Below are 27843 nucleotides of genomic sequence, written 5' to 3' on the forward strand. Positions count from 1 at the left end.
TTTTAAAAAAAAAAAGAGGAACATTGTGGGGATGGGAATAGAGACTCCAAGCATCGCTCTCTTAAGGATGGCTACTCATTTCCGCTGGAGAATTCATTTCTCCACCCACAGAGCAGCCAGTCACCAGCAGCCAAGGAGGCCCTGAATACCGTATTTTTTGCTCTCTAAGACTCACTTTTCCCCTCCTAGAAAGTAAGGGGAAATGTGTGTGCGTCTTATAGGGCGAATGCAGGCTGCGCAGCTATCCCAGAAGGCAGAACAGCAAGAGGGATTGCTGCTTTCGCTGCGCAGCGATCCCTCTTGCTGTTCTGGCTTCTGAGATTCAGAATATTTTTTTTCTTGTTTTCCTCCTCCAAAAACTAGGTGCGTCTTGTGGTCTGGTACCTCTTATAGAGCGAAAAATACGGTATATTGGCAGATTTTCTAACCCTGCCATGCCTTCTGCTTATAGAAAGAAGCCCAGTTTTTAAAAGATATAGATGGGCTGCCTTCAACGAAGTCCTACTCAGAGGAGACCCATTGAGATAAAGGGACCAGAGATTCTCAGAAGACTGGAATAAACATGCAAACTATTTGAAAAGCAGCCGTAATTAACAGATTACGCTAGCAGGACCACAAGAAGTTTTGCAAGGAGGAATATACGAAATATTGTAAGGGAGGCTATGATGAGAGAGTCAATAGATAATGAAAAGCAATAGTGAAATTAAGAAATGTAAATTAAGTGAAAAAATTGGGGAATTTTCAGAAGGGGATGATGGATGTCCAGAAAAACTGTATAAGGTGTGACCTATGTTGAATGACAGTTGAAAATGATATATTAAAAAACTAATAAATATATATATAAGAGATGAATGGGATTGCGAGTCGCATTTATTTCAATGCTCCAAGGAGGACAAATATTTGGTACAATGTGGTATCTTGGAGGAGACTGGTGGGGAACATTATTATTATTATTATTATTATTATTATTATTATTATTATAATTTGCATACTGCCCGATAGCCATAGCTCTCAAGGCAGTTGACAATGTAAAATTGCAATATGAAAAATGCAAAATAGATGACAAAAAGCAAGAAGAAGGAAAGCAATAATCCTTTCTTCCACAACAGATTTTAAAGGGCATAGGGCGTCAATCACCCCAAGGCCCGGTTGAAGAGGAACGTTTTCGCCTGGCACCTAAAGGTGTACAGCGGTCCCTTGGTTCTCAAACGCCTTGGTACTCAAACCACTTGGAACCCAAACACTGCAAACCCGGAAGGAAGTGTTCCGGTTTGCAAACTTTTTCCGGAAGCCGAACGTGCTCCGTTTTGAGTGTTACGCTTCCGATTTGAGTGTTACACTGAGGTCTGTTTGTTTTTGCTATTTATTTTGGGTTTCTGTTTTTGCGGCTCTTTTTTTGTGACTGCGTGGAACCCAGTTCAGCTACTGATTAATTGATTGTGTGACAGCAGTACATTGCTTATTGCTTTCGTTTTATGGATCCATGTCTCATTCGATAGTAAAATCCATGTTACATTGCCGTTCTAGGGGTTGTTTTTAAAAGTCTGGAATGGATTAATCCGCTTCGCATTGCTTTCTATGGGAAAACGAGCCTTGGTTTTGGAACGCTTTGGTTTTGGAACGGACCTCCGGAACGGATTAGGTTTGAGAACCAAAGTACCACTGTATATGTTCTGTGAAACACATTTGTTTTAAACCATTGGTTACGCTGGCTGTTTGGGGGGGGACAGGAATTGGGGGTCCCTGAGGGGGCACCCACAGAGGGCCACCAAATCCCCCCCTCCTCACACAAACACCCCATGCAATTGCATTTCCACTGATCACCACTGTTAGGTAGACCGCCTCTGAATGTGGACGCTCTGTTTTAACTGTTGCATTTAAGAAAGCAAAGTAAAATAAGCCACATGGAAGGAACGCTAAGAAGCTAAATTAGCCCAGCTGGAACAGATCACCAGACCATCAAGACCAGTATCCTGACTCCCAACACCAGTAGGAAGCAGCCAGTGATATACCGCCTTCAGCAATGATTTTTTTTGCGACGCTCCAAAGGGCCGCGAAACCCGCACAGCCCGCCAACACACACGCGAGGAAACAAACAGGGAGGGGGGGAAGGTTGTCGCTAGAACTGCCCTCCCTGAATTTGCCCGAAACCTTGTGGCAGTGAGTTCCGTAAGCTGCTAACGACAGGCTTGCAACAGAAGGCACTAGAGCAGAAAGTTTGGGTGGGGGGCAGAATAGCAGACAGGCAAAAACACGCAAATCCTTCTCCACGGATTGGGGACTTCCAGAGAACCCACTCGCCATTTCCCCAAATGTCACACCTGGTATTTAATACGTCCCCCCTGCAAAAAAATAAAGCCTTTTAGCAGGCATGCAAAGACAGGAAAACCAGGTTTTCACAGGAGGCGGAGGGTTCGACTGCTGGCAAAGTGTGGGGCCGCCGCCGCTCCAAATTCCCTCTCTCCAACGACACCACTTTTTCCTAACTGCTCCCCCCCCCCAATCCCCTTCCTTCTGGGGTTCTCCGTGGAGCAGTTGCATAAGGCTCTGCGCATGTGGTCTTTTACCGTATAGATATCTATAATTGATATTAACTGTTGGAGATATATATGTATTTATGCATGTATATACCTTACACGTATTGGGTTAAAGTTGCGCGGTAATATGGCTTTCGGTGGTGCAGTCACAGCAGGGCGAGGTGGGATGGAGAGGAGATGGGGTCACCGGGAGCCAAACTTTGGTCAGGAGCGACGGGTGACGGTGGAGGGGGGGGGCAGCTGGCTCTCTTAATCTCTCTCTCTCAACACACACTCAAATACCAACACCCCCTTTTCCAGGGAGAGGAACAAGGCTCCCCCCTAAACTTTCCCCAACTTCTGTACGAGCCATGGGGGTTCCTGCCCCGCTTTCCCCGCAAGCAGGCTTCGTAAGCTGCCCGGCGGGCACCAAGCGTTGCGGCGGGCACAGGGGCACGACCCCCGCCCCCCCGTCCCCGCAAAGATCTGGCCTGCCCCCCTTTCCCCTTGCCACCAGTTTTGTGCAGCAAACGGAGCGGTCCGCAAGAGAGAAAAGGCGCCGCCGCGATGGGCATTGCAGTGCCGCCCTGCCGCCAGCCGGGTTGGGGGTGCCGCCCTCACCCCGTGGCCGCCACGGTGCCGCCGGCTGCTCGGGTCAAAGGTCACAAGTTGGACGGAAACCTGGGTTTTGCTGGGTCCGTGTCGGGCGTGCTAAGGGCAGAGTCCTTGCGGGCGGCGCCCGAGTCCGGCGGTGGCGTAGGGGACCCCACGGGCACCGGGTGGGGCAAGCCCCCACGGGCCGGAGGCGCAGCCCCCCGGGGCGTACCTCCGGGGCTCTGGGCGGAGGGGGCCGGCGAGGAGGAAGAGGAGGCCGGGGACGCCCCTTGGCCTTGCCCTGCCGCGGCAGCGATGGAGGAAGAGGACTCGCCGGCGGACGGCGGCGGGCTTTGGCCCATGGTCTGAGAGATGCCGTGCGGCAGCGACGGCTGCGAGGCAGACAGCGGGCGCGTCTCCTGGCTCAGGCTGCTGGTGGGGAGTGCCTGCGTGCTTTTGTGCGCCGCTAGCCGCTGCGGCGAGCCGGGCGCCTTCTGCTGAGTCAGCGAGAGCTGGGAACCCGACTGGCCTTTGGCGCCGCCGTAGGGGAACGTCCGGCTGGCCAGGGGGCTTTGGATGGGCGGCCTGGGCGCCACGGCGGAGAAAGGGGCGGGAGGCTGCTGTGGCGGCGGGCGTTGTGGTGGCTGTTGCTGCGGTGCGCCATGTTGTTGTTGTTGCTGCTGTTGCTGCTGCTGTTGTTGTTGCAGGTTGAGCTGCTGGTGTTGTTGCAGCAGCGCCGGCGAGATGGTGAAGGGCCCTGGGACGGGGCCTTGGTACTGCAGCCGGCGCACCATGCGCGGGGAGCCCAGTCCCAGGGGCCCCACCAATGGGCTGGCCATCTGCGGGCAGAAACTCATGGCCACGGCCTGCTGGAGCGTAGCGATGGCCGATGTCACCTGGGGCTGAGGCGCTGGGGCAAACATGGCCGCGTGATGATGGAGTTCCGCCTGTTGGACCATCTCGCGGTCGTAGCGGACGATCTCCTGTATGATCTCGTTCTCCTGGTTGTTGAAGACACCCGAGTTGAGGTCGTGCTGGACTTTGTGCAGCAGGATGGAGTTCTTCTTGCCTGGCGGGGAGAGGGGAAAAAGGAGAGAGGATCAACATTGTAGCATCATACTCATGATAATAGGGACGCGGGTGGCACTGTGGGGTAAACCACAGAGCCTAGGGCTTGCCGATCGGAAGGTCAGCAGTTCGAATCCCCGCAATGACGGGGTGAGCTCCCATTGCTCTGTCCCTGCTCCTGCCAACCTAGCAGTTCGAAAGCACGTCAAAGTGCAAGTAGATAAAGAGGTACCGCTCCGGCGGGAAGGTAAACGGCGTTTCTGTGCGCTGCTCTGGTTCGCCAGAAGCGGCTTAGTCCTGCTGGCCACATGACCCGGAAGCTGTACGCCGGCTCCCTCGGCCAGTAAAGCGAGATGAGCACCGCAACCCCAGAGTCGGTCGCAACTGGACCTAATGGTCGGGGGTCCCGTCACCTTATGTCGTTCGGATGCCTGATGATCGTCTTCCAAAGAAACTACTCTATTCCTTACTTAAGAATGGAAAGCATAATGCTGGAGGTCAACAAAAGAGGTTCAAAGACTCTTTCAAGGCAAATATTAAAAAATGTAGTATAAACACCGACAACTGGGAAACACTGGCCTGCGAGTGCTCCAACTGGGGAACAGCCTTTCCCAAAGGTGTCGTGGGCTTTGAAGACACTTGAACTCAGGACGCAAGGGAGAAACGTGCTAAGAGGAAGGCACGCTTGGCAAACCCTCACCGGGATCAACTCCTGCCTGGAAACCAATGTCCCCACTGTGGAAGGATGTGTGGGTCCAGAATTGGCCTCCACAGTCATTTATGAACTCACTGTTAAAACTGTGTTTGTGGAAGACAAACTCGGCTACCAGTGATTGCCAAAGAAGATGAAGATCATCATCATCACTCAGTGGCGCTGAAAGTGGTACTGCCGGAAACCGCAAGCGGGGAGAGTCTTGTGTTCGAATTCCGTGGAGACTTTCCCTCATCTGGTTGGTCAGGCTGCCGGACAAGGGTGTCCAGCCACTGGCCTGATTTACCAAGGCTCTTCCGATATTCCCTCAGCTCAGTCTCTGTGAAGCTGGGAGAGCTCAGTCGCCGAACACGACTCTTAATCTTAGGGTTATGGGTTCGAGCCCCAGGTTGGGCGAAAGATTCCTGTATTGCAGGGGGATGGACTAGATGCCTCACGGGGTCCCTTCTGACTCTATAATTCTGATTCTGATCAAGGTCAGGATGCTAGAATAGAGGGGCCCCTTTGGAAAAAACCTCTGGATGTACATTTCCAAAATATAAGATAAAAAAGAAATAAAACAGAACCTACATCCAGCAACAGTGTTTTGTGTTGTGTACATAGCTGTCAACGTTTCCCTTTTTTTAAAGGGAAATTCCCTTATTCCGAATAGGATTCCTCGCAAGAAAAGGGAAAAGTGAACAGCTATGGTTGTGTAGGCTCCTAGGAGGTAAGTCATGGGCCCCGTCTGCTACCTAAAATATCACCAGTTTGCTCCTTTCTATATACAGGGTGCCTACATTCTGCTATTTATAATTATTAGTAGTCTGCCAAGGCTCTTCTACCCCTTCTGAAGTCGAGGAATGGGGCAGAATTTCCCCCAGGGGGTGGGGGACCCCACAAAATACCTATGCGGTCTAGGCGGTCGATGGCGACTGTTTCGAAAGCTCGTCTCATCATGGGATATTCCTCCAAGACTTCGTTGAAGTTGTCCACCGAGAGGGAGTAGAGGCGGCAGTACGTGTCTGCTCGGACGCTGGCTGTACGCCGGCCTCTGGTCAGCAAGCAGATTTCTGCAATGAAAGATAGGAAATAAGTTTTTTTCCCCAGCACACAGGCAACACGGATTTCAGTCGCAACCCCTGCCAAGTGAATAAAACCCGACCACACCGTACATAGCTGTCAACTTACAGATTTGAAAATAAGGGACCAGCAGCCTCGAAAATAAGGGATCAGCAGCCAAAATAAGGGATTTCCCTGGCACAGCTTGGTCAGTAGCACAGCAACAAGCCAGTAAAACAATAAAACGTTGACTAGGAAAAGCAGGGGCAGTGGTGAGGTGATAAGGCAGCCAGTAAATCATTAAAACTATAAAATTAGAGTCCAGGAAGGCTAAAAAAAACCTACTTAAAATCTTAATTGAAGGCAGGCGTACCTGACTATGCTGCTATCTCCGTCGCCATCTTACCGGAAGTTTGCACTCAGTGAGATTCCGCACAGGTATGTTCAACTTCTGAGCCCCTCTGAGCCAAAGGCAGAAAGCCCAGCCAGCAGCCAAGCGAAGCCTCAAGCGGTGGTTCCCACAGCGCAGCAACCCGGCAAAGGGGACGCAGCAAGGAAAACCACCGTCCCCTCTCCGCTGGGAAGCGCTGAGCAAAGGCGAGTCCCCAGGCAAGGCGGCCGATTGGATCGGCACAAGGCATGCAAGCTCCACCCCCCCGTCGTTCTTAGACTCCTTATTGGGTGAGCAACGCAGCCAAGCAACACAGCTGGAGCCTCCCTCCTCCCTGGCCGGCAGGGAGGGAGGGAGGGAGAGGAGCTGCTTCCTTTGAAACCCGGGAAATTTAAGGGACATCCATCAATAAGGGACAGCAGCGGGACACGGCGCTGGGACAAGGAACTTTCCCGCCAAATAAGAGACGGTTGACAGCTATGACACCGTATCACCTCAAAAAGCTTACTGTAAAATTGGAAAAGGTCCAGGAATCGCAGAATGGCAGATTAAGTCGATGGATTTATGCCAAAATGACCAGAAGAATCAGAAATTGGGAAAACCAAAATTATCTGACTTTTAGTAGGCATCTGAAAGCAGCCCTGTTTAGGGAAGTTTGTAATGTTTGATGTTTTATCGTGTTTTAGATATTCTGTTGGGAGCCACCCAGAGTGGCTGGGGAGGCCCAGTCAGATGGGTGGGGTATAAGTAATACTACTACTACTACTACTAATAATAATAATAATATTTTAATAAAAGGGGGAAAGATTTATATCTTTAGTAAAAGGGCAAAAGGTTTATATTACATATAATAATAATATTTTAAAGATGAATTATAAGTTTTCCACATTCTATTATTATTATTATTAAATGTGGAAAATTTATAATTCATCTTAAAAACCATCGTAAGCAGTTAGAATCACTAGTAGGGGTGGAACGGCGCTCGTAGTGTAATGGTGAATTTTGGATACAATGGATTTGGAATATTATAAAGGATGCAGGAGGAAACAGTTAACATTTTTTGATCCATTTTTTAATTATTATTTTTTTAAAATCATTGATTTTTATCTACCCTGCCTGGAAGGTAATTAATAATAATAATAATAATAATAATAATAATAATAATAATAATAAAAATAAATTTTTATTTATACCCCGCTCTTCCTGGGCTCAGGGCAGCTAACACCAAATTTAAAACACTTAATTGATGTAACAAAAAAACACATAAAATACAGTATAAAATAAATTCAGAATTAAAAATTCAGAATTAAAAATAAATTTGAATAAATTTCGAATAAATTCAGATTTAAAAATCAATTTAGGGGGGAAATCCATCCAATAAACATTAGATGATCACCAGGGCTAGCTGGCTGAATTAGTCCTATTTCGAAAAATAAATTTTGAATAAATTCAGAAGTAAAAATCAATTTAGGGGGGAAATCCATCCAGTAAACATTAGATGATCGCCGGGGCTAGCTGGCTAAATAAGTCCTGTTTGGGCCAGCGAAGAGACCAGGGGAGAATTACCATATTTTTTGCTCTATAAGACTCACTTTCTCCCTCCTAAAAAGTAAGGGGAAATGTGTGTGTGTGTTATGGAGCGAATGCAGGCTGCACAGCTATCCCAGAAGCCAGAACAGCAAGAGGGATTGCTGCTTTCACTGCGCAGCGATCCCTCTTGCTGTTCTGGCTCCTGAGATTCAGAACATTTTTGTTCTTGTTTTCCTCCTCCCAAAACTAGGTGCGTCTTGTGGTCTGGGGCGTCTTACAGAGCGAAAAATACAGTAGCTGTGGGATCCTTCATCAGAGCCTCACCTCCGAAATAAGAGCCATCTGAGAGCTTCATCTCTTTGTTGCCCTTGGTGAGGACACTGACCACGCCGTGTTGGATGAAATACATCTTCTTGCCAATGGTGCCCTCCCGGATGATGTAGTCGCCCGGCTGGAAGACCTCAAACTTGAGCTTCGTCAACATGGCGGTGACGAAGTTGGGGTCAGCGTTGGCGAAGAGAGGCATGGAGGCCACCAACTTGCGGCAGTTGAAGTTGACAATCTCCTGGAGAGAAGGACAGCAGAAGGAACAGGTGAACGGTGAGCAGGGACCGAGCAACGGGAGCTCACCCCGTCGTGGGGATTCAAACCACCGACCTTCTGTTCAGCAAGTCCTATGCTCTGTGGTTTAACCCACAGCGCCACCCGCTTCCCTTTTTATAGGGTGCCTACATTCTGCTAAAACTGGATGTACATTTCCAAAATATAAGATAAAAAACGAATAAAATAAAACCTACATAAAGCAACAGTGTTTTGTGTTGTGTTGGCTCCTGTGATGTAAGTCATGTAAGCCTGCTCCCTCAAATATCCCTGGTTTGCTCCTTTCTATATACAGGGTGCCTACATTCTGCTATTTATAATTATTAGTAAAGGTAATGGTAAAGGGACGCCTGACCATTAGGTCCAGTCGTGGCCGACTCTGGGGTTGCGGTGCTCATCTCGCTTTATGGGCCGAGGGAGCCGGCATACAGCTTGACTAAGCCGCTTCTGGCGAACCAGAGTAGCGCATGGAAACGCCATTTACCTTCTCACCGGAACAGTAGCTAGGTTGGCAGGAGCAGGGACTGAGCAGCGGGAGCTCACCCCATCATTGCGGGGATTCGAACCGCCGACCTTCTGATCGGCAAGTCCTAGGCTCTGTGGTTTAACCCACAGCGCCACCTGCGTCCCTTTTTATAGGGTGCCTACATTCTGCTATTTATAATTATGAGTAGTTTGCATCATATATTCACACCTACTATAACTTCATGTTATAGCAAGTTTCTAGAGACTAGATTATGAGTCTTTGTCAACTGTGTTTCTAAAGGAACTTTTCTTATCACCAAATGTCAATGTGTTTGCATTATTAAGTTCATTATGAATAAAAAAAAATCATTTTAAGTTAAAGCTTAGTAATTATTTCACTATAGTTCTTCTTAATTGCATTTCACTGTTAATATACTTCTTCTTAATTGTATTTCAGTTCAGCAATTACTAAGATGAAATACATATTTTGTGATGTGCAAACGGCTTGGGCTACCTATTAGGTCCATCAATGACCATATAGCATATATTCAACACACAAAAAACAGCGAGAATTTGTTGTTGACAAAGGGCAGCTGGACATAGAAAGGACCCCATTACCTTCAGGAGCTGAGGGCCGCATCAAACCTGAATCCGGCCCTGCACAGAGGACAAGTCTCTTAACCTGCCTTTTTTCCACGGGGTCCAAGGACAACTCTTACCTCTCTCAGAGGCTCGTTCAGTTCCTCAAGGATGCTGTCCTCATCGAACATCTTGCCTTGGTAGCGATGCTCGTAGTAATCGTGGATTTTCTGTCGGAAGTCAGCAGGAAGCTTGTGGAAAGACATGTACTGTTCCACTTGCTTGTACTGCGGGGAGAAGAGAGAGAAACTGCAGTGAGAGCAAAGGCATTTTGAACCCTTAATTTATTGATATGTGTGGACTGATTTCACAAAGTTAAGTTAAGCTAAAGGTAACGGGAACCCTGACCATTAGGTCCAGTCGTGACCGACTCTGGGGTTGCGGCGCTCATCTCGCTTTATTGGCCGAGGGAGCCGGCGTTCAGCTTCCGGGTCATGTGGCCAGCAGGACTAAGCCGCTTCTGGCGAACCAGAGCAGCGCACGGAAACGCCATTTACCTTCCCGCCAGAGCGGTACCTATTTATCTACTTGCACTTTGACTTGCTTTCAAACTGTTAGGTTGGCAAGAACAGGGACCGAGCAACGGGAGCTCACCCCGTTGCGGGGATTCGAACTGCCGACCTGATCAGCAAGTCCTAGGCTCTGTGGTTTAACCCACAGCGCCACCCGCGTCCCTTAAGTGAAGCTAAGCAGATATATAAGATTGAATGCTTAATTATTAAGATGCAAAAATACAATCTCCGTAATAAAGTTACAAAATAATAACAAGGAAGTCACGCACGGGTGGAGGGCAAGAAATAAGAAATGGATAAATGTTGGTGCATAATGAAATGTGAAAGTGTGAATTCATGAATATAATGTATATGTATCATTATGTAAAGATTTCATATATGTATTGCAACATTAATAATATTTAAAAAAAAAAAAAGACATAAAGACTTGTTTGTACTGTGGGGAGAAGAGAGAGAAATTGCGGTGAGCGCGAAGGCATTTCGAACCCTTAATTACGTTAAGTACGGAAGAGAAAGCTAAACCAAACGACATAGAAGGAGGCTGAACCATGGACCTAAAGCAAGACTCTAGACCTCATGGTTCTTGAGAAATAACCAGTGCCAGATTTACGTATAAACTAAACAAGCTATAGCTTAGGGCCCTACTCTCTTGATGGCCCCCCAAAAAATTTAAAGGAAAACAACTGGATGTACCTTTCCAAAATATAAGATAAAAAACAAATAAAATAAAACCTACATACAGCAACTGTGTTTAGTGTTGTGTAGGCTCCTTAATTTTAATTTTTATCATCTACAATACAAATACAATATTTATTTTATAGTACAGCACATTGGTTGTCGCTTTCATTTTAGGGGCCAACGGTCTCGTTAGATAGTAAAATTCATGTTCAGTTGCTGTTTTAGGGGTTGTTTTGAAAAGTCTGGAACGGATTAATCTGTTTTGCATTGCTTTCTATGGGAAAGCACGCTTTGGTTTGGGAACGCTTCGGTTTTGGAACGGAATTCTGGAACGGATTAAGTTTGAGATCCAAGGTACCACTGTATTAGTATTAAGGCCTGGAACTGGGACGTTCTTCCTGCAGAACTGAGTCAAGCCCCTTCTGCATCGACACCTCCGTTAATTTGGCAGTTAACGACTTGGGATTCCTCAGTTTAAAAGGAAGAATAACATGTTGTGGCCAGCTGGCTATCCTAGAACTTTTGCTAATACAAGAATGGGACACGGCACTCCCTTTCTGCCGACCCCCCAAGTTGCAAAGAGAGTCCTTTCGGCTGTTGTGACAGAGGAGGTTATCGAACAGCGATCGGACCTCAGGTCCTCCAGCCTAAAACCGCTGCTGCGGCTTGCCACAGCACCTGGGGAACTCCCTGCCACTAGAACATGGGACAACCACCACGCAGGTGAAAAAAACACCGACCGTCTGCAAACACGAGTCACCTCCTCCTGAAATTTGCCTCAGGAAATGGGAGACTGGCCATTAAACTTTCAGCTTAAGTCCCATAAAAACAGCTTTTACCGCCTGCGGAGGAATCGCCAGTATAAATAGCGGCATTTGCTGACACACCACTCGAAGCAACATGTCCCAAAAGGTGGGAATCAAACCTGGTCGTTTGGGCCCCTGAGCAGAACATTTTGTTGTTGTTGAGTCGTTTAGTCGTGTCCGCCTCTTCGTGACCCCCTGGACCAGAGCACGCCAGGCCCTCCTGTCTTCCACTGCCTCCCGCAGTTTGGTCAAACTCATGCTGGCCGCTTTGAGAACACTGTCCAGCCATCTCGTCCTCTGTCGTCCCCTTCTCCTTGCGCCCTCCATCTTCCCCAACATCAGGGTCTTTTCCAGGGAGTCTTCTCTTCTCATGAGGTGGTCAAAGTCTTGGAGCCTCAGCTTCAGGATCTGTCCTTCCAGTGAGCACTCAGGGCTGATTTCCTTCAGAATGGAGAGGTTTGATCTTCTTGCAGTCCATGGGACTCTTGAGTCTCCTCCAGCACCAGAATTCAAAAGCATCCATTCTTCGGCCTTCTTTATGGTCCAGCTCTCACTTCCATACATCACTACTGGGAAAACCATAGCTTTGACTATACGGACCTTTGTTGGCAAGGTGATGTCTCTGCTTTTTAAGATGCTGTCTAGGTTTGTCATTGCTTTTCTCCCAAGAAGCAGGCGTCTTTTAATTTCGTGGCTGCTGTCATTGCTTTTCTCCCAAGAAGCAGGCGTCTTTTAATTTTGTGGCTGCTGTCACCATTTGCAGTGATCATGGGGCCCAAGAAAGTAAAATCTCTCACTGCCTCCATTTCTTCCCTTCTATTTTCAGAACATTTAGTAGACCGCAAAGCATCACTGGACGCCAGGAAAGCCCATATAGATGGAAAGAAAACAGGCAAAACAGTCCTTTCTTTGAGACGGCAACCTCCTTAATAAGCCGCCTCCTCTTGTGAAAGATAGAAAGCCAGAGATCTTCACCACGGCCTGAAAAACCACTTGACCTAAAAAGCCTAAGAAGGTGAGTTTTGCCCTACAGATCTGCCTGGCAGGAATGCCAAGGCGTTGGCGACAGAGAACTCTCTTTGCTTTCTGCGTCTTGCGCCAATCGCCAGCCCCACGAGGCCGTGGCTGTCAGAATACGGGTAGCAGTCGCATCCAGAGATCGCTCAGTTGAAGCGGGGGTTTTTTTGGTGGTGGGGGTGCCTCTGAGGACCCAACGAGGTTGTCAAAAAAAGAGCCTTTTGCTTCAGGAGACAGGAAGAGGGCTGGTCAAAACAGCCTCCAGCCGTCGGCTCTAAAACCGAGCTGTCCTCTATCCTTTAAAGATTTTCATGGGTAAAGGGAAGGAATGATTCCTCAATTGAAAATAAATATTCTTTAACAGAAAGCAGAGAAGATGGATGTTCGCATGGGTCGGAGGTTTTTAATACAGTGGTACCTCAGGTTAAGTACTTAATTCATTCCGGAGGTCCGTACTTAACCTGAAACTGTTCTTAATCTGAAGCACCACTTTAGCTAATGGGGCCTCCTGCTGCTGCCATGCCGCCGGAGCACGATTTCTGTTCTCATCCTGAAGCAAAGTTCTTAACCTGAAGCACTATTTCTGGGTTAGTGGAGTCTGTAACCTGAAGCGTCTGTAACCTGGAGCATATGTAACCTGAGGTACCATTGTACTGTAACCCTATGTTCTTTCACGTAAACACCAGATGGAAATATTTTTTTCATCTATTGCTGCATTTATTTTTCTATTTCTCTCTCTTTCTTCCCTTTATTTCTATTGTTCCTTTCTTTCCTTCTTCCCTCCCTCCCCACCACAGCTACAATTTTACTGTTGTTATGGAAAAATCTCAACAACAAAAATCTGATCAAAAGAAAAGAAGATTGAGGTCCTCTTGGTTCTTAAAAGACTCTTGGTTCTAAAGGAAGAATTAAATAGGAGACCTTATTGCTCCCTATATATTGACATACATATCTATAGATTAAATAAAATCATATCTGCTGTGTCTCAGGGCAGTTGGAGAAAGGAGAGGTTGTGATGGAAATGACCGCAGGGCTCTGTTTCTGCTTTCCCTTTTTTCCAGCTAGATGGAGCTTCCACATTCAGGTGCAGTCTAACGCCGTAGGAATAAATGTGAAAGACCAGGAACGTATGAGGTTTGTCACACTCGTGCTCTCCCTGGGACAAGGAAACGCTGGGACAAGACGCTGAAGGAGTGTCTCCACCCCCATTGTTCTGCCTGGACACTGAGGTCCAGCTCCGAGGGCCTTCTGGCAGTTCCCTCCCTGCGAGAAGCCAAGTTACAGGGAACAAGGCAGAGGGCCTTCTCGGTGGTGGCGCCCGCCCTGTGGAACGCCCTCCTGTCAGATGTCAAAGAGAAAAAGAACTACCAAACTTTTAGAAGGCATCTAAAGGCAGCCCTAGAAAAGCAATGACAAAGCTAGACAGCATCTTAAAAAGTAGAGACATCACCTTGACAAGAAAGGTCCGTATAGTAAAAGCTCTGGTTTTCCCAGCAGTGATGTATGGAAGTGAGAGCTGGACCATAAAGAAGGCTGATCACCGAAGAATGGATGCTTTTGAATTCTGGTGCTGGAGGAGACTCTTGAGAGTCCCATGGACTGCAAGAAGATCAATCCTCTCCATTCTGAAGGAAATCAGCCCTGAGTGCTCACTGGAAGGACAGATCCTGAAGCTGAGGCTCCAAGACTTTGGCCAACTCATGAGAAGAGAAGACTCCTTGGAAAAGACCCTGATGTTGGGAAAGATGGAGGGCAAAAGGAGAAGGGGACGACAGAGGACGAGATGGTGGGACAGTGTTCTCGAAGCTACCAGCATGAGTTTGACCAAACTGCGGGAGGCAGTGGAAGACAGGAGGGCCTGGCGTGCTCTGGTCCAGGGGGTCACGAAGAGGCGGACATGACTAAACGACTAAACAACAACAAAGGCAGCCCTGTTTAGGGAAGCTTTTAATGTTGAATAGGTTATTGTATTTTAGTGGTTTGTTGGAAGCTGCCCAGAATGGCTGAGGAAACCCAGCCAGATGGGCGGGGTATAAATAATAAATTGTTGTTGTTGTTGTTGTTGTTGTTGAACAACGGGATCCATGCCACCGGTTGCCCTGTCTCAGCCACGGAAACGCAACCCAACGGACCGCGCGTCTTTGCGCAACCTCGCTTTCCCTGCCCAACAAATACCTTCTCTTGATACTGGCGCCGGGAGGAATCGAGGGACTGGATGAGGGCCGTGGCGTGGCCAATGAACATGGCGTAACATGTGGCTCCCACGATCATGCTCAGCATTGTCAGCCAGATGTCGGTCATGCTCTCCGGCGCTTGGCGGCCGTAACCGATGCACAGCATGTGGCTCATCGACTTGAAGAGGGCGAAAGAGTACAGTTCGCTCCAGGAGTCGTTCTGGAAGAGAGAGAGAGGCAGGTCACAGGAGGAAGCTACACTTTATCTTAGCCAAAAGGCCGAGAATGTACCGTATTTTTCGCACCATAGGATGCAGTTTTTCCGTCTTAAAAACTAAGGGGGAAAGTCTGTGCGTCCTATGGAGCGAATGCAGGGGGGAGGCAGGCAGGAAAAGCCCCCAAGAGCCACACACAAGCTTCGTGCGGCTCTTGCGGGCTTTTCCCCAGGAGGGAGAAGGGACTGACGCGGCCTCTGGTTACGTACTTAATTCATTCCGGAGGTCCGTTCTTAACTTGAAACTGTTCTTAACCTGAAGCACCACTTTAGCTAATGGGGCCTCCTGCTGCCGCCGCATGATTTCTGTTCTCATCCTGAAGCAAAGTTCTTAACCCGAGGTACTATTCTGGGTTAGCGGAGTCTGTAACCTGAAGCGTGTGTAACCTGAAGCGTATGTAACCCGAGGTACCACAGTATAAGCTAAACAAGCTATAGCTTAGGGCCCCACTCTCTTGGGGGCCCCAAAAAAATTTAAAGGAAAAGAAAACTGGATGTACATTTCCAAAATATAAGACGAAAAACAAATAAAATAAAACCTACATAGAGGAACAGTGTTTTGTGTTGTGTAGGCTCCTATGATGTAAGTCATGGGCCCCGCCTGCTAGCCTGCTCCCTAAAATATCCCAGGTTTGCTCCTTTCTATATATAGGGTGCCTACTTTCTGCATGGACATTAGACAATCCCCAGGGCTAGCTGGCTGAATTGGTCCTACTTGGGCCAGCGAGGAGACCAGGGGAGAATTAGCTGTGGGACCCCAGAGCGGGTAACCTTCATAAAAAGGGGAAGGGGAGGGAAGGAAGGGGAATAAAAAATCAGGCTAAGTTCAGATTGAAAGCCAGGCGGAATAGCTCTGTCTTACAGGCCCTGTGGAAGGAGGTTAAATCCTGCAGGGCCCTGGTCTCATGGGACAGAGCATTCCACCAGGTCGGAGCCACCACTGAAAAGGCTCTGGCCCTGGTGGAGGATAGTCTGACTTCCTTAGGGCCCGGGACCTCTAAACTATGGTTATTCATGGACCTTAAGGTCCTCTGCAGGGCATGCCAGGAGAGGCGGTCCCGTAAATACAAGGGCCCTAAGCCACAAAGGGCTTTAAAGGTCAAAACCCGTAAACATTTTTATTTAAGGAAAAAAAGCACTGTGTAAAAGCAATTATTAGAGAGAGAGGGAGAAAGGAAGGGGGGGGAGAGTGCCTATGTTTCCCCAAGGCCTGCATTTCCGTGATGAGGAGAGGGGAGGCAATTAGGGGGACGAGGCTGTTCCTAGTCTTCATGGACTGTTTTTGGGGGACAGGGGGCGGGCGGGTGTGGGGGACTCCCTGGTCCTGAATGGGGTAACTGTGCCCCTGAAGGACCAGGTGCACAGCCTGGGAGTCATTTTGGACTCACAGCTGTCCATGGAAGCGCAGGTCAATTCTGTGTCCGGGACGGCTGTCTCCCAGCTCCATCTGGTACGTAGGATGAGACCCTCCCTGCCCACAGTCTGTCTCGCCAGAGTGGTGCATGCTCTAGTTATCTCCCGCTTGGACTACTGCCATGCGCTCTACGTGGGGCTACCTTTGAAGGTGACCTGGAAACTGCAATTAATCCAGAATGCAGCAGCTAGACTGGTGACTGGGAGTGGCCGCCGGGACCACATAACACCGGTCCTGAGAGATCTGCATTGGCTCCCAGGACGTTTCCGAGCACAATTCAAAGTCTTGGTGCTGACCTTTAAAGCCCTAAACGGCCCAGTATCCCTGAAGGAGCGTCTCCACCCCCATCGTTCAGCCCGGACACTGAGATCCAGCGCCGAGGGCCTTCTGGCGGTTCCCTCACTGCGAGAAGTGAGGTTACAGGGAACCAGGCAGAGGGCCTTCTTGGTAGTGGCGCCCACCCTGTGGAACGCCCTCCCTTCAGATGTGAAGGAAATAAGCAGCTATCTTCTTTTTAAAAGACATCTGAAGGAAGCCCTGTTGAGGAAGGTTTTTAATATTGTTTTTAACTTTGATTGGAAGCCGCCCAGAGTGGCTGGGGAAACTCAGCTAGATGGGCGGGGTATAAATATTAAATTATTATTATTATGGAGGCCGGCTCCCAATAGCAAGAGCCAAGAGGGGGTAAGATGTCGAGGCAACCGGACTCACCACCATCCCGTTGATGGAGACCCAGCAGTCGCTGGGGAAATCTTGGAGCATGGGAACCAGGAACTGGAGGCAGCCATCCCAGTGACACAGGAGAAGCATCATTCCAATGAGGTTGATGATCCTCATGACGGCGCTGGCCAGGTCGTAGGTCATGTGGAAGATCTGAAAGGAAAACGCATATATTATTTCAGGACTGGAGAACTGGGCCCAGGCTCAGAAAACGAATTTCAACAGGGACAAATGTAAGGTTCTGCCTTTGGCAGGAAGAACCAGGGTGGGGGACACCTGGCTTGCTAGCAGTACGTGTGAAAAGGATCTAGGGGTCTTGGTGGACCACAAGCTGAACATGAGCCCACAGTGTGATGCAGCAGCAAAAAAGGCTAATGCTATTCCAGGCTGCATCAAACAGGAATCTAGTGTCCAGATCAAGGGGAGTCATAAAGTAAAGGCAAAGGGACCCCTGACCATTAGGTCCAGTCGTGGCCAACTCTGGGGTTGCGGTGCTCATCTCGCTTTATTGGCCGAGGGAGCCGGCGTACAGCTTCTGGGTCATGTGGCCAGCAGGACTAAGCCGCTTCTGGCGAACCAGAGCAGCGCACGGAAACGCCGTTTACCTTCCCGCTGGAGCGGTACCTATTGATCTACTTGCACTTGCTTTCGAACTGCTAGGTTGGCAGGAGCAGGGACCGAGCAACGGGAGCTCACCCCGTCATTGCGGGGATTTGAACCGCCGACCTTCCGATCGGCAAGTCCTAGGCTCTGTGGTTTAACCCACAGCGCCACCCGTGTCCCTAAAAGGGAAGTTATAGTCCATAGTCCCGCTCTATTCTGCCCAGCTCAGACCACACCTGTGTCCAGTTCTGGGCGCCACAATTTAAGAAGGATGTTGACAAGCTGGAGCAATGTGCAGAGGAGGGAGACCAAGATGATCAAAGGTCTGGAAACCGAGCCTGATGAGCAACGGTCGAAGGAGCTGGGTATGTTTATCCTGGGAAAGAGGAGATATGAGAGCCATCTTCAAATATCTGAAGGGCTGTCACACGGAAGAGGGAGCACGCTTATTTTATCCTGCTCTGGAGGGGAGGACTCGAACCCGTGGCTTCAAGTGACAAGAAAGGAGATTCCGACTAAACAGTCGGAAAAACTTTCTGACAGTAAGAGCTGTTCGGCAGTGGAACAGACTCCCACAAGAGATGGCGGACTCTCCTTCCTTGGAGGATTTTAAGCGGAGGTTGGGTGGCCATCTGTCATGGGTACTTTAGCCGAGATTCCTGCATCACGGGGGGTTGGACTAGATGACCACTGGGTTCCTTCCAACTCTAAGATTCTACAATTCTATGATCTACACCCCACATTTCTGTGGTAAGCCAGTTTGGAAGACAAATATCTCAATCGAGACAGATCATAGAATCATAGAATCCTAGAGTTGGAAGAGACCACAAGGGCCATCGAGTCCAACGCCCTGCCAAGCAGGAAACACCATCAGAGCACTCCTGACATATGGTTGTCAAGCCTCTGCTTAAAGACCTCCAAAGAAGGAGACTCCACCACACTCCTTGGCAGCAAATTCCACTGTCAAATAGCTCTTACTGCCAGGAAGTTCTTCCTAATGTTTAGGTGGAATCTTCTTTCTTGTAGTTTGGAACCATTGCTCCGTTTCCGCTTCTCTGGAGCAGCAGAAAACAACCTTTCTCCCTCCTCTATGTGACATCCTTTTATATATTTGAACATGGCTATCATATCACCCCTTAACCTCCTCTTCTCCAGGCTAAACATGCCCAGCTCCCTTAGCCGTTCCTCATAAGGCATCGTTTCCAGGCCTTGGACCATTTTGGTTGCCCTCCTCTGGACACGGTCCAGTTTGTCAGTGTCCTTCTTGAACTGTGGTGCCCAGAACTGGACACAGTACTCCAGGTGAGGTCTGACCAGAGCAGAATACAGTGGCACTATTACTTCCCTTGATCTAGATGCTAGATGAAAGGCCAGTTCTAGAGAAATAACACTAAACTGGGTGATATATATATATATCATCATATATATATCATCACATGATGATATATATATATATATATCATCACATTGAAAACGGGGGCGCAATTACTGTTAAAGTTCTGAAGTTTTGTTCTGTTTCTTTGAAAAGCTCGCCAGACTAAAATGGTCTTAAGAGCCACTACGAAGACTCTCCTGCACCTACAAAACAGAACAAGATGGCCAGTCCACTGATTATCTGTTTCGTTCTTTATTTTACTGTAAAATTGAAACAGAAAATGGGCCTCTCGATGCCGCACTCCTAAGAGCAAAAGGAATAATTATTAAAGTTATTGTTATATTTATATCCTGCCCCCTCCCCCCCCCCCGACCGGGGCTCAAAGCAGCTTACGCAAGTTAAAATAACAGAAAGCTAAATACATATAAAAGGCTGAGAGGTGACCGGATTGCTGACTTCAAATATTTGGAAGATGTATTGGGAAATAATGCATAATGAATTGAAAAAAATGTTTTAAAGTACTTTCCCCCGCAAAACCCCAAACCAGTCCTTTTTGTGCAAATGGCTTGAGACACCTATTAGGTCCATAAATGACCATATAGCATATATTTGACACAAAAAACAGCAGCAATTTGTTGTTGACAAAGGACAGCTGGACATATAACTTCAGTAGCTTAGGGCCTCATCAAACCTAAATTTGGCCCTGGTCATGAAGGTCACAGGGTGACCTTGGAATCAGGCAATGTCTCTTAGCCTGCCTTGTAAGGTCGTTGTAGGGATTAAGTGTGGAGGTGGCTGAACCATGGACCATAGCTGTCAACTTACAGATTTGAAAATAAGGGATCAGCAGCCAAAGTAAGGGATTTTCCAAGCACAGGTATGTTCGACTTCTGAGCCCCTCCGAGCCAAAGGCAGAAAGCCCAGCCAGCAGCCAAGCGAAGCCTCAAGCGGTGGTTCCCCCAGCGCAGCAACCCGGCAAAGGGGATGCAGCAAGGGAAACCACCGTCACCTCTCCGCTGGGAAGCGCTGAGCAAAGGCGAGTCCCCAGGCAAGGCGGCTGATTTGATCGGCACAAGGCATGCAAGCTCCACCCCCCAGTCGTTCTTAGACTCCTTATTGGGAGCCAAGCAACACAGTTGGAGCCTCCCTCCTCCCTGGCCGGCAGGGAGGGAGGGAGAGGAGCTGCGTCCTTTGAAACCCGAGAAATTTAAGGAACATCATCAATAAGGGACAGCAGCGGGACACGGCACTGGGATAAGGGAAGTTTCCCGCCAAATAAGGGACGGTTGACAGCTATGCTGTCATTGGAGAAGGTGGGAAATCAATGAATAAACTTGTCTGCTGACCTGCTTAAGGAACCAGGAGGGGTCAGCCAGAAGGAGTCCCCAGTCTGGGAAAAGACGGGTTCGAAATATCGCTAAGCGATTGAGCAGGAACGTTGGGCGAGAGAGGAGGCCCTCTGGTATTCCAACTCTTATGAAGCAGAGGTGCCAGGATATGAACCTAGGGCTTTGCAGATGTCAGAGACGCAGCCTAATAAAACAGCTCCTGCTTCCCGGAAGTAGTTAAGGCAGGATTCGAACTGGTGACCGCAATCATTTGCAGCGGAGGGGACCCTCCCCTGCGGACCACCAACGCCGCTACTGCCGCTTTGATCGCAGGCTCGAGGCAGCATGGAAATAGCTCTATCTCTCTCTCTGCGCGGAGGAAACGCAATCACAAAAGGCTCGTCGTTTGACGAGGACGTATTAATTGTTCCAACATTCAATCTAGCGGGTAATTACAGCTGGGGTCAGGGGAGAGACAAGGGCCTCTCTGCGGCGCATGGCCTGCGTCGAGGGGGGGGGGAGCTGGCATGTGGAAACTCGCAGCCGATGCACAGATGCTCCCCTTCCGGCAAAAATTACGACACGGAGATGGCTGCAGTTTCTCCGGAAGACACAGAAGGACAGGGCAAAATCACTGACACGAGGCAGCAACCACCTTTGGGGGTCGTGCCTTGTCCCACTCCAGGCCAGTGGCTCCATAAACTCACCCCCCCCCCGGATCCATAAACCCATCCGCCATGCCCCCTACCCAACCAAAAGCATCTACCTTGGATCTCAAATGCCTCGTCTCCCGAACAAATCCGCTCCTGAACGATTGAAACCCGGAAGTGACTCTTCCAGTTTGCAAACTACCGTATCTTCTGTCTATAAGATGCCCCCCATGTATAAGACGCCTCCTATTTGTGGGGGCTCCGATTTAAGAAAATGGGGGGGGGGAGATACAGTGGTACCTCGGGTTAAGAACTTAATTCGTTCCGGAGGTCTGTTCTTAACCTGAAACTGTTCTTAACCTGAGGTACCACTTTAGCTAATGGGGCCTCCTGCTGTTGCTGCCGCTGCCGCCGCACAATTTCTATTCTCATCCTGAAACAACATTCTTAACCCGAGGTACTATTTTTGGGTTGGTGGAGTCTGTAACCTGAAGTGTCTGTAACCTGAGGTACCACTATACTATCCATGTATAAGACGAGCCCAGATTTTGAACATTAAATAGGTAAAGGTACCGCTGACCGTTAGGTCCAGTCGTGGCTGACTCTGGGGTTGCAGCGCTCATCTCGCTTTACTGGCCGAGGGAGCCGGCGTTTGTCCGCAGTTTTTTCAGGTCATGTGGCCAGCATGACTAAGCCGCTTCTGGCGAACCAGAGCAGTGCACGGAAATGCCGTTTACCTTCCCGCCAGAGTGGTACCTATTTATGTACTTGCACTTTGATGTGCTTTCGGACTGCTAGGTTGGCAGGAGCAGGGGCTGAGTAACGGGAGCTCACCCCATCAATCACAGGGATTTGAACCGCCAACCTTCTGATCATCAAGCCCTAGGCTCCGTGGTTTATTTTAGAGTAAAAAAGCATAGTCTTATACACGGAAAAGTAGAGAATTTTCGGAAGCCGCGCTTTGGTTTCTGAACGTTTTCGAAGTCAGGCGGACTTCTGGAACGAATTCAGTTTGACTTCCAAGGCATGACTGTATTCAGAATAGTGGTTTGCATGACCCGCTAAGGAAGATAAAAATTGCAATGAAATTCAGAAGGGTAGCAATTGATTGCACGTTTATTCAAAATCCTGTTGAAACTATTTGTTTCGATTAACTGGAGTCACTGGTGCCAGTATCTCCAGCACACCCAGGTGCCCCCCTGCTTCTTAGGTAAAGGTAAAGGGACCCCAGACCATTAGGTCCAGTTGCGGATGACTCTGGGGTTGCAGCGCTCATCTCGCTTTATTGGCCGAGGGAGCCGGCGTACAGCCAGCATGTGACCACATGTGGCCAGCGATTTAGTCCTTCTGTGCATGCGCAACTGCCGTAACCTGGAAGTAACCCGTTCCGTTACTTCCATGTTTTGGCGTTCCGTAACCTGAAGCTTCTGTAACCCGAGTTATGACTGTATCCTGGGCTGCTATCCACACTCACGCTGCTAATAACATGTTCTCTAAGAAGTTTAGTCGAGATTCCTGCCTTGCAGGGGCGGAGGTGTCCCTCAAGATTCCTTCCAACCCTAAAATTATAAGATTCCAAATACATCACACTCTGTTCAGCATCGTTTACTTTCAAGTAAGTAGCTGCATATGCCAAACTGAAGCCCTTTATTTTTCTCCTTGTTTATACCGGTCCCAGTTTCCTATTGCAGAATTTGCTCAGGGGACGCAGTTAGAAACTTAGCTGCCCATGTCTTGTTCCTCCTTGTCGCTCGTCATCGTTTAAGGTGGCAAAACTGAGGATCTCTCCCTGTTAATGAGCGACGAAGTGTCAAATTGAGGGAGAAAATCATAGACTTGCAGAAATCACTTAGGAGAGTGGCTTCAGCACCTTGGACAGAGGACTAAATTTGCCTCCAGGTCAGAAAGAGATTGAGTTTTTTTTTCCCTTCCCATCCCACAAATTAGAAAAGCCTTTCATGGCAAATATATTCCGACACAGAAATGGAGGCAGTGAGAGATTTGACTTTCTTGGGCTCCATGATCAATGCAGATGGTGACAGCAGCCACGAAATTAAAAGACGCCTGCTTCTTGGGAGGAAAGCAATGACAAACCTAGACAGCATCTTAAAAAGTAGAGACATCACCTTGCCAACAAAGGTCCGTATAGTAAAAGCTCTGGTTTTCCCAGTAGTGATGAATGGAAGTGAGAGCTGGACCATAAAGAAGGCTGATCGCCGAAGAATGGATGCTTTTGAATTCTGGTGCTGGAGGAGACTCTTGAGAGTCCCATGGACTGCAAGAAGATCCAACCTCTCCATTCGGAAGGAAATCAGCCCTGAGTGCTCCCTGGAAGGACAGATCCTGAAGCTGAGGCTCCAAGACTTTGGCCACCTCAGGAGAAGAGAAGACTCCCTGGAAAAGACCCTGATGTTGGGAAAGATGGAGGGCACAAGGAGAAGGGGACGACAGAGGACGAGATGGTGGGACAGTGATCTCAAAGCTACCAACGTGAGTTTGACCAAACTGCGGGAGGCAGTGGAAGACAGGAGTGCCTGGCGTGGTCTGGTCCAGGGGGTCACGAAGAGTCAGACATGACTAAACAACTAAAGAACAACAACAACATATTCCCACACAACATCCACTGTACACGGAAGACAACGGAAGACGGTGGTGAAGAATATTCTTAAGTTATGAATGGTTCGTGTCACCATTAAGAAAAAGAAGTAGGGACAGATCAGTAAATATGTGGACTTGACCCTGGATCAAGGGACTTTCCTTCTTTAAAGTTCTCAGAGTTCTTAGCTCACCTCAAGGTTGTCACCTGAACTAGCCAGATATTTCACTGAGAATCAATCACAGCCCATCAATCAATCAATCAATCAATCAATCAATAAAAAAGACTTTAGAGCTGTCTTGCCCCAAAATGGCGACAAGGCATTCTGTTTTGGCAGCTGCAACCTTGAATTAAGGAGCCATTTGGCTCCTAGTTTATATTATCTGAGTTTCTAACAATACTTGGATGGCTCCAAGTTCTAGTGTTGTGGTGGTGGTGATGATGATTTTATTTATTTACACACACACACACACACACACACACACACACACACACACAATTACCCCGCCCATCTGGCTGGGTCTCCCCAGCCACTCTGGGCGGCTCCCAACAGAATATTAAAAAAAAAAAAAATTCAAACATTAAAAACTTCCCTGGGTAGAACTTTTTTTATGTACGCCACAACAGCAGCAAGAATACTCATTGCAAAGTATTGGAAAACACAAGATCTACCCACCCGGGAAGAATGGCAGATGAAGGTGATGGAATACATGGAACTGGCTGAGATAACTGGCAGAATCCGAGACCAAGGAGAAGAGTCGGTGGAAGAAGATTGGAAAAAATTTAAAGTTTATCTTCAAAAATATTGCAAAATTAAGGACTGTTAGAAAGATGTTGGGAAAAGAAAATTATGTGGTTTTAGCAGAAAAGACATAAAGGATTAAGTAAAAATGAATTGGTGAAAGAGAGAATGTAAAATTATAATATGTTAAGACAAATTATTAGGATAAAAACAAAGCTTGAAGGATTTGCTGGAATATCTAATTGAATTAGAATACAAAAATGGGAGGCGTGAGGAAGTCAAGGAAATAAGTGAATGTAAGTAAGTGAGTTAAAGGTTGGATTTGTTTTTTATCTTTTTTTTCTTTTTTCTGTTTTTTGCTTATATGCACTGTTTTTCTTTTTCTTCTTTGATTGTTTACTTTATTTTTTTTCTGTAACCTTTAAAATCTTAATAAAAATCTATTATAAAAAAAAATAAAAACTTCCCTAAACTGCGAGAGGAGAAAAAACTCTCCCCCTTTCCTTTCTGCATAGGTAAAGGTAAAGGGACCCCTGACCATTAGGTCCAGTTGCAGACGACTCTGGGGTTGCGGCGCTCATCTCGCTTTATTGGCCAAGGGAGTCGGCGTACAGCTTCCGAGTCATGTGGCCAGCAGGACTAAGCCGCTTCTGGCGAACCAGAGCAGCGCACGGAAACGCCGTTTACCTTCCCATCGGAGTGGTACCTACTTATCTACTTGCACTTTGACGTGCTTTCGAACTGCTAGGTTGGCAGGAGCTGGGATCGAGCAACGGGAGCTCACGTCGTCGTGGGGATTCGAACCGCCGACCTTCTGATCGGCAAGTCCTAGGCTCTGTGGTTTAACCCACAGCGCCACCCACATCCCTATCCTTTCTGCATGGCATGCATTTATTTTCCAAACCTCCATCACATTCCCCCTTGCTGACTTTCCTCCCAAACTAAAAAATCCCAGATGTTGTACCCCTTCCTCATCAGAGGGAGGTGTGTGGGTTATTTCCTGATAATTTGGATCGCCCATTTCTGAACCCTCTCCAGCTCTGCGATATCCTTCTGAGGACCGTCAGTCTTCCACATCTGACATTTCTTCCTGAAAAGTGGGAAGGCCAGGCTGTCTCCATTTATTCAACCATATGTCTTTAACCACTATCTATTAAAAATGTATGTTTTTTGTGTTTTTCATGTACATCTCCATTTTCCTCCAAGGATCTCAAGGTTCTCCCCCATCGTCATAGCCTCCCACCCTTCAAGGTAGCTTAGGTCATGGAAGAGAGGACAGGAAGAGGACAGGTGGCCAATTTGATCCCATCTGGATTTGTAACTCTGGAGAAAACCTCAGCCCAAAAGCCAGCCCCTGGTTTGTTCTGGGCTCAATCCAAATTTTGGGTTCCAGAACAAAAAACAACAACAGACCAACAACTCCCTACCACAAACACGTTTCAAAGGCCATAGGATGTCAATCAGCCAAAGGCCTGGTTATAGAGAAACATTTATGCCTTGAGCCTAATGTTAATGATATGTTAATGAAGGCGCCAGGCGAGCCTTCCTGGGGAAAGGATTCCACAAATGGGGAACCACAGCATTGAAAGACAACTGCGGAGCTCTCCGTGGTCCTGAATGGCAACTTTGTGCTCTCCATGGTACTGAAAAACCACCTGAAATTCCACTGCGCTGAATGAGCTCTTGGAGCTCTCCATGGTATTGAAACACAACCTCAAATTCCTTTATAACACTGAACGGCCACTTCAGAGCTCTCCATGGTACTGCATGACTTGCCTGAGCTCCTGTGATGGCCTGGGAATCTGATTCAAAGGCTGAACTGGAGGAATCCCAGCCTGCACAGGAGTCCCAGCCTCCAGGGCTGGCTGAGCCAGGGCAGGGGCTTGAATCTGAAGGGCCCGCACCTGTGCCAGGTCCTCAGGAGCAGACACCAGATGAATCCACTCTGGCTCCGGGGGTGATTGAGGACCCACTGCCTGCAGGTGCTCCACTCTCAGCCCCGTCAGGGGAAGCTGAGGTTGCCTCTGGGTCCGGTAACCCTCCAGCCTCTCCTGAGCTGCAGAGGCTCAGGGCAGAGAGGCGGAGGGAACTAAGTTCTCTCAGGAGGAGTGCTCGCCTTAAGGCCAAGAGAGGCGGGTCACCTGTGGGCCGGGACCGCCCCTGGCCTCAGAGGAGATAAAGGCCAGTCAGCCCAGGCCCAGGTTGCGGGAGCAACATCGTTGGTTACCTGTTCCTGCCAGCACCCAGACCTGTTCCTCCAGAGTTCCCAACCATGCCCGGCTTCTTGCTTTGGACCTCGCTTCGCCCTTGGTGGACAGTCTCCAGACCCTCGACCCACGCCTCTCGGTAAACCCCCCCCCCCCGGGACCAACACAGCTCCCCACCTACTTGGAAGCTCTCTGCGCTTCAGGGAAACAACTACCCCAAGCTCAGAGCTCTCCATGGTGCTGAAAGACTACAGGACCACAACTCCTATCATCCCTGACCACTGGCCTCGCCAGCTGCTGCTGAAGAGAGCTGTAGTCCAGCAAAATCTGGGGGAAACCAGTGGGTTTAGGAAGGCTGCAAATGAATAAACAATCCTACCTCCTCCCACTGGTGAATGTAACGGATAAGCCTCGAAAGGCGAAGCAGCCGCAAAAGGCTGAGGATCTTAGTGAAGCGGACGATGCGCAGAGCCCGGGCGGTCTTGTAGACCTCCGAGTCGATGCCCTTCTCCACGATGAGGAAAATATAATCCACAGGGATGGAGGAGACCAAGTCCACCACGAACCACGTCTTCAGGTACTTCTTCTTGATGCGCTCAGGGTCCAGGATGATCTCCGTGTTGTCCTCGATGACGATCCCCGTCCGGAAATTCATCACCAGGTCCATGAGGAAGAAGGTGTCCGACACTACGTTGAACACGATCCAGGGGGCCGTGGTCTCGTCCTTGAAGAAGGTAATACCAACGGGGATGATGATGAGGTTCCCCACCATGAAGAGAAGCATGGTGAAGTCCCAGTAGAACCTAGAGGGGGAAGGGGAAAAGACGTCTTAGGAACACAGGAACCAGCCGAACAGCGAGTGTCATAAACTGATTGGATGCAATGGCAGAAACCAGCTGGGGAATCAGCAGCGGAAGAAGGTTCAGAGACAGGGGGTGGGTGTTTTTGCTTTGTAAGTAAAATGTGTGTACAGTGGTACCTCGGGTTACATACGCTTCAGGTTACAGGCGCTTCAGGTTACACACTCCGCTAACCCAGAAAGAGTGCTTCAGGTTAAGAACTTTGCTTCAGGATGAGAACAGAAATCGTGTGGCTGCAGCAAGAGGCCCCATTAGCTAAAGTGGTGCTTCAGGTTAAGAACAGTTTCAGGTTAAGAACGGACCTCCGGAACGAATTAAGTACTTAACCCGA

General features: G+C 48.5%; 2 protein-coding genes across 2 annotated transcripts in view; one reads left to right on the forward strand and one right to left on the reverse strand.

The window, feature by feature from the left end:
* Nucleotides 1-12237, forward strand: part of MADCAM1 (mucosal vascular addressin cell adhesion molecule 1) — a 122966-nt gene extending 110729 nt beyond the window's left edge. The window contains exon 5 of the transcript XR_014152350.1: nucleotides 11693-12237. The gene's annotated coding sequence lies outside the window, so the exon portion shown is untranslated. The remainder of the gene's footprint in view (nucleotides 1-11692) is intronic.
* HCN2 (hyperpolarization activated cyclic nucleotide gated potassium and sodium channel 2) lies at nucleotides 12-27843 on the reverse strand. Its single transcript, XM_081846119.1, has 7 exons — nucleotides 27032-27843; nucleotides 17143-17304; nucleotides 14745-14963; nucleotides 9637-9783; nucleotides 8177-8417; nucleotides 5778-5942; nucleotides 12-4179 (listed from the first exon to the last, which is right to left on the reverse strand). Exons 1-7 carry the CDS (start codon nucleotides 27434-27436, stop codon nucleotides 3179-3181), a joined length of 2340 nt encoding a protein of 779 aa, XP_081702245.1. The 5' UTR covers nucleotides 27437-27843; the 3' UTR covers nucleotides 12-3178.

This window comes from Podarcis erhardii (genome assembly GCF_964252035.2).
Source record: "Podarcis erhardii genome assembly, chromosome: 18".
Lineage (NCBI taxonomy): Eukaryota > Metazoa > Chordata > Lepidosauria > Squamata > Lacertidae > Podarcis > Podarcis erhardii.

Excerpts from the sequence above, each read along its gene's own strand:
- HCN2 (XM_081846119.1), bottom strand. The coding sequence starts at position 27,436 with ATGCTTCTCTTCATGGTGGGGAACCTCATCATCATCCCCGTTGGTATT. Across the intron at positions 14,964-17,142 it reads TCTCCATCAACGGGATGGTG|AACGACTCCTGGAGCGAACT; the intron begins GTGAGTCCGGTT and ends TCTCTCTTCCAG. Across the intron at positions 5,943-8,176 it reads AGATGGCTCTTATTTCGGAG|AAATCTGCTTGCTGACCAGA; the intron begins GTGAGGCTCTGA and ends CTTTCATTGCAG.